The 11,192-nt window shown below is 44.3% G+C and overlaps 1 protein-coding gene across 1 annotated transcript in view; it reads right to left on the bottom strand.

The window, feature by feature from the left end:
• Window positions 1-590: 590 nt before the first annotated feature.
• LOC135057353 (olfactory receptor 6C4-like) overlaps window positions 591-11,192 on the bottom strand; it is a 171,592-nt gene continuing 160,990 nt past the window's right edge. The window contains exon 2 of the mRNA XM_063963243.1: window positions 591-1,601. Within this exon, the coding sequence (XP_063819313.1) occupies window positions 591-1,601 (1,011 nt within the window). The remainder of the gene's footprint in view (window positions 1,602-11,192) is intronic.

Below are 11,192 nucleotides of genomic sequence, written 5' to 3'. Positions count from 1 at the left end.
ATAACACTCAGATGGATTTTGTAGCGTAGAGTCCTTTTTAACAATGCACATCACCAAGTACAACTGTGGCAGCATTCTACTCACAGAGCACTTAGAAAACAGGTTCGGTTAGGGGGACCGCCCAACCATGAATTAGGCTGAATGAGCTGCACGGTGGGAATGCATTTATTTTCTGGTCTACCTTTATGGGGAGAATTCAATTAGCCACAGTAATTTACACAGCTAATTGATCCCCCTGGAGCTATCCAATTCGCCCCAATGCCAGCACTTACTGTACTTAATTTTTTTTTTAAGGACCCACTGAGGTCCCGAAACAAAATCCTCAATAAGTGATGTTTCCGCACAGCTACGATCATGAAAACACATAGTTCTAGGAACTTTTCCCAGATCCCATGTGTTTTTGTCACGAAAACTGGATTTTTTTTTCAGAAAAATAAAAATGGGTTGTGAATTGAATTGCCTGGGAAAAACATCCGTCAAATAACCGCAGTAATGCCCGTTTTTTTTCCAGGCACAATTAAATTCCCCCCTACAGTATGTGTCTTTTTTCTAAGAAAATTTTTCGTTTTATTTACAAGACAAAGAAGATGTTAATGTTGTCTAAAATTTGCTTTGTGTTTAATGGAATAAATGACACCTAAACTTTCCAAGGATTTTTGTCTTCTTTGGAAGACTTTCCTCAAGGCTCTTTTTACCTCGTTGTTTCTTAAACTGTAAATAAGAGGATTGAGAGCCGGTGTAACAACAGAATAAAAGACTGATACAGCTTTGTCCATCTGATAATTTTCAACAGAGGATGGCCGGACATACATAAAAATGACAGTACCAAAAAATATAGTTACGACAGAAAAATGAGAAGCACATGTTGAGAAAGCCTTGTGGCGCCCAGATGATGATGATATTCTTAATATAGCAGAGATTATAAAAACATAAGATATTGTAATAAGCAGTAATGAGCTGAGGACTACAACAGCGGAAATCATAAAGACAAAAACATCTAGGAAGAATGTGTCCGGTGACGATAGTTTCACCAATGGGCCAACATCGCAGAAGAAGTGGTTGATGATTTTTGAGCCACAAAACGGCTTTCGAGAGAGCACAATTGTGGGTACGGTTGGAACTAGACATCCACTTACCCATGATCCTAACACTAGCTGGTAGCAAAATTGTTTGTTCATGATTGTAGTGTAATGAAGTGGATGACAGATGGCCAGGTAACGGTCAAATCCCATTAGTGCCAGAATAAAGAATTCTGTGGTGCCAAAGACAAAAAAGAAATACATCTGAGTGAGGCAAGAATTAAAGGATATAGCCATGTTTCCAGATAACAGATGATATAGCATTCTAGGTACAGTTGTTGTAGTGTAACCTATCTCAAGGTAAGAAAAGTTGTTTAGAAAGAAATACATTGGTGTTCTTAACGTGATCTCCACTGTAGCCAACGAGATTATGGTTATGTTTCCCAAAAGGGTCATTATATAGATCAGGAAAAAGAAAATAAATAGTATGACACTTTTGTCTCTTTCATTGGTAAATCCAAGGAGCAGGAACTCATTTGTCCAGCTTCTGTTTTCCAGTGTACATCCTGCAAATGGGTCAGACTGGAAAATGACACAAAAAAACCTTTAGAAATTTTTCTATAATGGTCACTGCTTTCTTAATGGTTGGTCTTAATTGTTAGGATCCAGACTATAGGTCGACATACATTTGGTTGACCACATATGGTTGACAGGCACAAGGTTGACATGGACAAAATGTTAACACTGGAAAAGGTCGACAGGTTCATAGGATCAACATGTTTTTGGGAGGTTTTTGGTCTTGTTCCTTCCTTGACTATCCATGTCACAAATCATAACCTTTAGTAACCGTGTGGTATGCAAAGCGAAGCGAGACACCGTGCCCAAAGCATTGTGAGCAAAACTATTCACACAAACCCCCAAAATGCTAAAAAAAAAGGGTCAACTATTGTTGTGTCGACCATTGCCATGTCAACCTTTTGACACTGTTGATCTTTTGTACTTGTTGACCTTTTCCAGTGTCAACCTTTCATTTGTCGACCTTTTGTCCATGCCAACCTTCAGTCCATGTCAACCTTGTGTCTGTTGATATAATGACTCTAGATCCTCTATACCACACCCCTAATTGTTTAGGCACTGATAAAGATCTTTATATGTCTACGTTTTAATTTGAATGATGTTGCTAGTTATCAACAGCTGCAGGCACCCCTGTATGCCTGTGACCGTGACTGCACACCTTAGTAAGAAATGTTATCCAATGAAGAATAACAAAACATCCCAAAACAAGATATCGATGGTACTGCACTTATCAATTTAAAAGAAAAACTGTCTTTTGGCTGAAATAGTATCAACACACATATAATAAAGAAAATTAAATGTATTTGTTAATATTCTAAATAACATTTAACACATAGTAAGCAATCAATTGCATTCAAGTACAACAAAAGGTATCTATAAAATAGCTATAATTGCTATGGAGCGTCACTCCCCCCGTCACCTCTCCCCCGCCGCCGGATCGGCAGTCAGGCAGCTCGGCGGCTGGTCGCCCAGTCTGTAGGGCCCTTAAGAAACATCTGTGAATGTAACCTGGCATGGAGTATTTTCGCCAGATCAAAAATGCAATACAATTTAATGGGCGCAAATTAATATCCTAAATAGATATAGCTGTATACAGTTGTTGCTCCTAAGTTTACATACCCTAGCAGAATTTGTGATTTTCTGGCCATTTGTCAGAGAATATGAATGATAACTCACAAACTTTTCTTTCACTCACGGTTAGTGGTTGGGTGAAGCCATTTATTGTCAAACAACTGTGTTTACTCTTTTTAAATCATAATGACAACAGAAACTACCCAAATGACCCTGATCAAAAGTTTACATACCCCAGTTCTTTATACCGTGTATTGCCCCCTTTAACATCAATGACAGCTTGATGTCTTTTGTGGTAGTTGTGGATGAGGCTCTTTATTTTCTCAGATGGTAAAGCTGCCCATTCTTCTTGGCAAAAAGCCTCCAGTTCCTGTAAATTCTTGGGCTGTCTTGCATGAACTGCACGTTTGAGATCTCCCCAGAGTGGCTCAATGATATTGAGGTCAGGAGACTGAGATGGCCACTCCAGAACCTTTACTTTATGCTGTAGCCAATGACAGGTCGACTTGGCCTTGTGTTTTGGATCATTGTCATGTTGGAACGTCCAAGTAGGTCCCATGCACAGCTTCCGGGCTGATGAGTGCAAATTTTCCTCCAGTATTTTCTGACAACATGCTGCATTCATCTTGCCATCAATTTTGGCCAAGTTTCCAGTGCCTTTGTAGCTCACACATCCCCAAAACATCAGCGATCCACCTCCGCGTTTCACAGTAGGAATGGTGTACCTTTCATCATAGGCCTTGTTGACTCCTCTCCAAATGTAACGTTTATGGTTGTGGCCAAAAAGTAAAATTTTGGTCTCATCACTCCAAATGACTTTGTTCCAGAAGTTTTGAAGCTTGTCTCTGTGCTGTTTGGAGTATTGTAAGCGGGATGCTTTGCGCCATTTGCGTAGTAATGGCTTTCTTCTGGCAACTCAACCATGCAGCGCATTTTTATTCAAATGCCTCCTTATTGTGCATCTTGAAACAACCACACCACTTTTTTTCAGAAAGTCCTGTATTTCAGCTGAAGTTATTTGTGGATTTTTCTTTGCATCCCGAACAATTTTCCTGGCAGTTGTGGCTGAAATTTTTGTTGGTCTACCTGACCGTGATTTGGTTTCCACAGAATCCCTCATTTTCCACTTCTTAATTAGAGTTTGAACACTGCTGATTGGCATTCTCAATTGCTTGGATATCTTTTTATATCCATTCCTGTTTTATACAGTTCAATTACCTTTTCCCGCAGATCCTTTGACAATTCTTTTGCTTTCCCCATGACTCAGAATCCAGCCACGTCAGTGCAGCACTGGATGAAAGATGCAAGGGTCTTTCAGGAGTCCAGAAACTCACTGACCTTTTATACACACACACACACTGATTACAAGCAAACAGATCACAGGTGAGGATGGTTACCTTTAGTAGCCATTCAAACCCGTTTGTGTCAACTTGTGTGCATGTTATCAGGCCAAAATCTCCAGGGTATATAAACTTTTGATCAGGGTCATTTGGGTAGTTTCTGTTGTCATTATGATTTAAAAAGAGTAGACACAGTTGTTTGACAATAAATGGCTTCACCCAACCACTAACCATGAGTGAAAGAAAAGTTTGTGAGTTATCACTCTTATTCTCTGATAAATGGCCAGAAAATCACAAATTCTGCTAGGGTATGTAAACTTATGATCACAACTGTATGTATACCAATATACAACAATAATGTAGACCTTTTTCACTTGATAAGAAATATAAATTTAAAATGCAGCTCTCAGATTTGGTGAACTGGACTAACACCCTGACTCAGAACAAAATGACAAGGGAGGATCAGAGTTCAGTAATTAGTTGTTCCAGGAGTGTAGTCACAATCAATATACAGTAGGTGCTTTAGTTATAAAAGACATACTTCTTCTCAAGTGCATAGCAAAAAATCATATAGTATAATATAATAATAATAATTTGAAAATATGCATACAAAGTACATATATCTGGGACGTGCAGTCAGGGTAGGCAGTGCCTCCCCTGTCATTAATGATTAATATAATACAAAGAAAATACATATGACACTTATTCTGTGTCAAAAGTATATGCTTTATATTATTCTAATCATTTTTATACTGTTAAAAAAATGGTTTTGATTTGTATCAGAGGCCCTGAGAGTGGTGCCTCCCGCAGCCAATGATAAATGGCTGGAAGCAGGGTGTGGGGCCAAGCAGAGGGCTGAAAAAATAGGATTTTAATTACCTACAGGTAAATCCTTTTCTCGTAGTTCGTAGATTATACTGGGGTCCATTTAGTACCATGGGGTATAGACGGGTCCACTAGGAGCCATGGGCAATTTAAGAATTTGATAGTGTGGGCTGGCTCCTCCCTCTACGCCCCACCTACCGGACTCAGTCTAGGAAACTGCCTGAGGAGACGGCCATACTTTGAGAGAAGGATAGATAAGGATAATGGTGAGATTCTGAACCAGCACACACACAAGAGGAAAGTCAAGCTAACCAAACTTGAAATAGGAACAACAACAGCTGAACCAACATTACTTTACCAAGTAACAGTGCAGGAAGAACGAAGCACTGGGCGGGCGCCCAGTATCCTCTACGGACTACGAGAAAAGGAGTTACTGGTAGCTAATTAAAATCCTTTTTTCTCTTACGTCCTAGAGGATACTGGGGTCCATTTAGTACCATGGGGATGTACCAAAGCTCTCAAACCGGGTGGGAGAGTGTTGAGGTTTTTGCAGAACTGATTGACCAAACTGAAGGTCCTCAGAGGCCAAAGTATCAAACTTGTAGAACTTAGCAAACGTGTTAGAACCTGACTAAGTTGCTGCTCAGCAGAGCTGTAAAGCCGAGACACCCCGGGCAGCCACCCAGAAAGAACCCACCGACCTAGTAGAGTGGGCCTGTACAGATATTGGATATGGCAAACCTACCGTGGAATAAGCATGCTGGATAGTAAGCCTGATCCAGCATGCAATGGACTGCTTTGACGCAGGACATCCAATTTTATTGGGATCATAAAGAACAAACAGCGAGTCAGATTCTCTGTGATGAGCTGTTCGCTTGACATACATCTTCAAAGCCCTCACAACATCCAAAGACTTTGAAGTAGCAGAGGTGTCGGTGACAACCAGAACCACAATAGGTTGGTTGATGTGAAACGCAGACACCGCTTTAGGAAGAAATTGCTGACGAGTTCTGAGTTCAGCTCTGTCCTCATGGAAAATTAAATAGGGACATTTGTGAGACAAAAGCCCCCAGCTCCAACACACATCTTGCTGAAGCCAAGGCCAACAGTGTGACGGTTTTCCACGTAAGATATTTTACGTCCATCTCCTGTAACGGTTCAAACCAGTCAGATTGGAGGAACTGCAGCACCAAATTGAGATCCCAATCTGCCGTGGGAGGCACAAAGGGAGGTTGGATGTGCAGAACATCTTTCAAGAACGTGTGGACCTCAGGGAGAGAAGCCAATTGTTTCTGAAAGAAAATGGACAAGGCCGAAATCTGGACTTTTATGGAGCCCAGATGCAGGCCCACATCCACACCTACCTGCAGAAATAGCAGGAAACATCCCAGATGAATTTCCACCGCAGAATAATTTCTGCTCTTATACCAAGAGACGCATTTCTTGCAAATACGATTGTAATGCTTAGACGTTACCCCTTCCAGGCTTGGATCATAGTCGGGATAACCTTGTTAAGGATCCCTCTCCTGGCTAGAATCAGCCGTTCAACTTCCATGCCGTCAAACGTAGCCATGGTAAGTCCTGATAGACGAACGGGCCCTGTTGCAGAAGATCCTTGCGAAGAGGTAGAGGCCACGGATCTTCGAGGAGCATCTCCAGAAGGTCCATGTACCAGGCCCTTCTTGGCAAGTCCGGGGCAATGAGTATTGCTTTAACCTTTTCCCTTTTTATATGCTTAAGAATTCTTGGGATCAGAGGAAGTGGAGGAAACACATACACCATCTGATAGACCCATGGAGTCGTCAGAGCATCTACCGCCACTGCCTGTGGGTCTCTCGACCTGGAACAATACCGCCTGAGCTTCTTGTTGAGATGAGAGGCCATCATGTCGATCTGTGGATATCCCCATTGATGTGTCAAGTACCTGAACACTTCCAGGTGAAGGCCCCACTCCCCCGGGTGCAGGTCGTGTCTGCTCAGGAAGTCTGCTTCCCAGTTGTCTACTCCCGGATTGAAGACCGCTGACAATGCCACAGCGTTTCTTTCTGCCCAAAGGAGAATTCTTGACACCTCTGACATTGCTGCTCTGCTTTTCGTTCCGCCCTGTCAGTTTATGTACGTTACTGCCAGCACATTGTCCGACTGGACCTGAATGGCCCGGTCTTGAAGAAGATGTGAGGCCTGCAGAAGGGCGTTGTATATGGCCCTGAGTTCCAGAATGTTGATTGGAAGGATGACTTCCTGACTTGACCATCTTCCTTGAAACTGCACCCCCTGAGTGACTGCTCCCCAACCCCTGTGGTTAACAGAATCCAGTTCTGAATTCCAAACCTCCGACCCACTACGAGGTAAGAAGTCTGTAGCCACCACAGAATGGAGATCCTGGCTTTTGGCGACAGATGGATCCTCTGGTCAATGTGAAGATGCGATCCAGACCATTTGTCCAACAGATCGAGCTGGAAGGGTTTGCGTGAAACCTTCCATATTGAAGTGCCTCGTAAGAGGCCATCCAGTATCATTCCCAGGAATGGGAGCCTCCGTGTTGGCTCTAGGTGAGGTTTTGGAAGGTTCAGAATCCACCCATGATCCTGGAGGAGTTTGGTTGAGAGACCAGTGCTGTCCAGCAACCTTTCCCTGGATGGTGCTTTTATCAGGAGATCGTCCAGGTACGGAATTATATTCACTCCCTGTTTGCAGAGTAGAAACATCATCTCTGCCATTACCTTGGTGAACACCCTCGGTGCCGTGGAGAGACCAGATGGCAGGGCCTGGAACTGGTAGTGACAGTCCTGCAGTGCAAACCGTAGATGAGCCTGATGAGACGGCCAGATCGGAATGTGAAGGTATGCATCCTTGATATCCAGAGACACTAGGAATTCCCCTTCCTCCAGACCTGAGATCACTGCTCTCAGAGACTCCATCTTGAACACTCGTAAGTATGGGTTCAATGACTTGAGGTTCAAAATTGGTCTTACCGAACCGTCCGGTGTCTGTACTACAAACAAGTTGGAATAATACTCCTTGTTTTGCAAATGAGGTGGAACTGGAACAATGACTTGAGTCTGTACCAGCTTTTGGATGGCATGCTGTAAAGTTATACTTTCCTCTTGTGAAACTGGTAAGCATGATTTGAAGAATCTGTGAGGTGGGAGCTCTTGGAACTCCAGTCTGTAGCCCTGGAAAATAAGATCTATGACCCAGGGATCCTGGCATGAACTGGACCAGATCTGAATGAAGAATTGTAGTCGAGCCCCCACCTGACAGACTTCCAGGCATTGCGGTCCACCGTCATGTGGAAGGCTTTGAGGAAGCAGAGCTCTGTTCCTGAGCACTGGCAGTTGCTGGTTTGCGTGGGTTACCTCTTGCGCTGCTGGAGGATGTAGAAGCACCTCTAGTTTTGCCCTTGAACTTGGCCGTTTGAAAGGACTGCAACTTAGAAGCTGAATAAGTCTTCTTGGTTGGGGGGGCTGCGGAAGGAATATATGTAGACTTACCCGTAGTAGCTGTGGAGATCCATTTGTCTAGTTCATCTCCAAATAAGGCCTCTCCTGTGAATGGTAGTCCTTCCACGCCTTTCCTGGAGTCCGCGTCAGCAGTCCACTGGCATAGCCACAAGCCCCTGCATGCCGACACTGCCATAGCGGTGGTGCGTGCATTAAGCAAGCCTATTTCTTTTATGGTTTCCACCATAGAGTCCTGTGTATGCTGCAGAAGCAAAACAACATCCCCCCTAGACAAGGAATCTAACCCCTCAATTAGGTTACCTGACCATTTTGCAATGGCTTTTGTGATCCACCCACATGCAATAGTGGGTCTTTGGGCCACCCCAGCAGCTGTGTACAATGATTTGAGTGTAGTATCAATTTTACGATCAGCCGTGTCTTTCAGGGAGGCTGCACCAGGAACAGGCAATACAATTTTTACGTGACAGCCTAGAGATTGAGGTGTCCACTATCGGTGGGTTTTCCCATTTTTTCCTAACCTTCAGAGGAAAATGAAAAGATGAGAGCAACCTTTTAGGGATCTGAAATTTCTTATCAGGATTAACTCATGGTTCTTCAAACAGGGTATTCAATTCCTTTGATGCAGGAAAAGTGACTGAGGACTTCTTTTGACACCTTATCAGGAATATGCAGAACATCTCTGATAGCCTCTATAAGAGCGCTATTCCCTGTGACAGAGCCGCATCCCCCCACCTCCAAATCCACCTCACCCTTCTCCATGTCTGACCTGTCACAGTCAGGTTGCAGGATATGGGCCACAGATTGCTTTTGCAGACAAAAGGGAGGGGATTGAGACGCTGTTTTGGGGACCGAGTCTCTGTTCATAAACTCATCCAGTCTGTTTTAAGTATTACGTCTCTTTCTCATTGCGGGACAATTTTGTAGAAAGAGTGGAGATCATTCCTTTAATAGAATTAACCCACTCCGGTGCAGCCCCGCTATTCTGTGAACCCTGAGTACCCAGTAGTGAGTCCCCTGGTGAAGAGGAACACTCCACTGTACAAGAAACACACTCTTTGCCTGACATAATGTAAATGTGACAGCACACACACACAGGAAAAGGTTAAGCACAAGTAACCCACAAAGAGCCCTTCAGGGAGATACAGAGTTGTTTGGAGCCAGCCCCCACCGCACCCTTGCCGCTAATGCCAAGCTTAGCAAGGTTTCAGACTAAGTACCCTGATAGGGGATTGTACCCTGATAGGGGACTTCGTACACTAATAGTCGCTCCCCCCCTGCTATGACCCCCCTGGAACCGCTGAGGTAATTTGGAGTCACACCGGAGGAGCTGCGCGTCCCTGTCAGTCAGCGTCTGTGTCCACTGCAGAGGGAAAATGGCACTGGTGAGCTGCTGGATCCTCTCATAGTGAAGCCACGCGCGGTATTCTGCCTTTTTTTATACTGGCTGAGGTAATTTTTTGCTTAAAATGGAGCAGAACCATTTTAAGGCTGTGTTTGCCAGTTTGGGTACTGTGCACAGTGTACTGAGACGCAGTTGTATACTGTGTCTGGAGACGCATTCCGCCCCATTTAGAAGCCAGGCGTCTCCATACCCTCGTGCCGCCATAATGACCGGCACCCCGCTGACCGGGATGCCGGCTCAGTACTCACCACTCTTCATTGTTCTGGCTCTTGTTCTGTTAAAGGTGGCGGTGTGCTGCGGGAATGTACGCTCGCCGTGGTGGGGCCCTGCCTGAAAATAACAAACATAGAAAATAAATGCAGAAAACTCTTCAGGAGCTTCCTTCAGCGTGATCGGCTCCTCCGGGCACATTTTTGAAACTGAGTCTGGTAGGAGGGGCATAGAGGGAGGAGCCATCCCACACTATCAAATTCTTAAAGTGCCCATGGCTCCTAGTGGACCCGTCTATACCCCATGGTACTAAATGGACCCCAGTATCCTCTAGGACATAAGAGAAAGCCCATTAAAAATAGCTGGAGAAGCAGCACTATTATAAGTGAGCGGCGTGCTTTCATCCCAAATGAAAGCACACCCCTGTCACTGAAACCAATGTGATTGGGCATCAGGTACAGCACTGAAAGTGACGGCTGTCACTGTCAGTGCTGTATAGGGCAGGCATCGTGGGCAGTAGCAAGTCGGCAAAGTAGTGGGCGGTGGAGGAGGAGCGGCATCGGTAGCAGGCGGCCACTGCGGGACTTCAGTGGCGGCGGTAGCGGACAACAGTGGAAGCGGGCATCAGGAGCAGAAGCGGGCACCACGAGTAGCGGCGGTAGCGGGCATCAGGAGCAGTGGCGGAAGTGGTCATCAGGAGTAGCAGTGGTAGTGGGCATCGGCGGCAGGACGCAGCACACATTTTTGGGGTGGATCTGTTTAATTAGCCATTGCCTCCCCTGCCATTTAACTCACTGCACGTCACTGATATACACATGAATAACAAATTAAATTGGACATGGTGCAGAGGTGGCATAAACACAGCACTAGTATTTGGAGTTACAGTCATAAATGTATAAGGGAGGGAGATGGCTTGCAGTTATAACTGGATTACCACAGTTTGAATGATTTAAAATCAATGTTACAGTGCATACTGAGAGTTGCCTTCCATTTCTGCAATTCCACTTCTGTGTGCTGTCTGGGGGAGGAAGCCACCTGCAGCTACAATCAGCACATTGCACCTTACTGGTCCATTACCTGGTAAGAGCTAGGGATTAGAGATGTGCACCAGGCCTTTTCTCTGGATTTGGTTTTGGATCTGTATCTCCTTCATGTTTTGGATCTGAATTGGTTTTGGATCTGTATTTATTTTTTACAAATCATAAAAATAGGTAAAATCACAGAATTTTGGCCTGTTTCTGTTCCTACAGTATTATTTAACCTCAATAACATTAATGTCCACTTA

The sequence above is a fragment of the Pseudophryne corroboree genome, chromosome 3 (genome assembly GCF_028390025.1).
Source record: "Pseudophryne corroboree isolate aPseCor3 chromosome 3, aPseCor3.hap2, whole genome shotgun sequence".
Classification (NCBI taxonomy): domain Eukaryota; kingdom Metazoa; phylum Chordata; class Amphibia; order Anura; family Myobatrachidae; genus Pseudophryne; species Pseudophryne corroboree.
The sequence above is the reverse complement of the archived record's forward strand: the minus strand, read 5'-3'. Positions and strand labels throughout refer to the sequence as shown.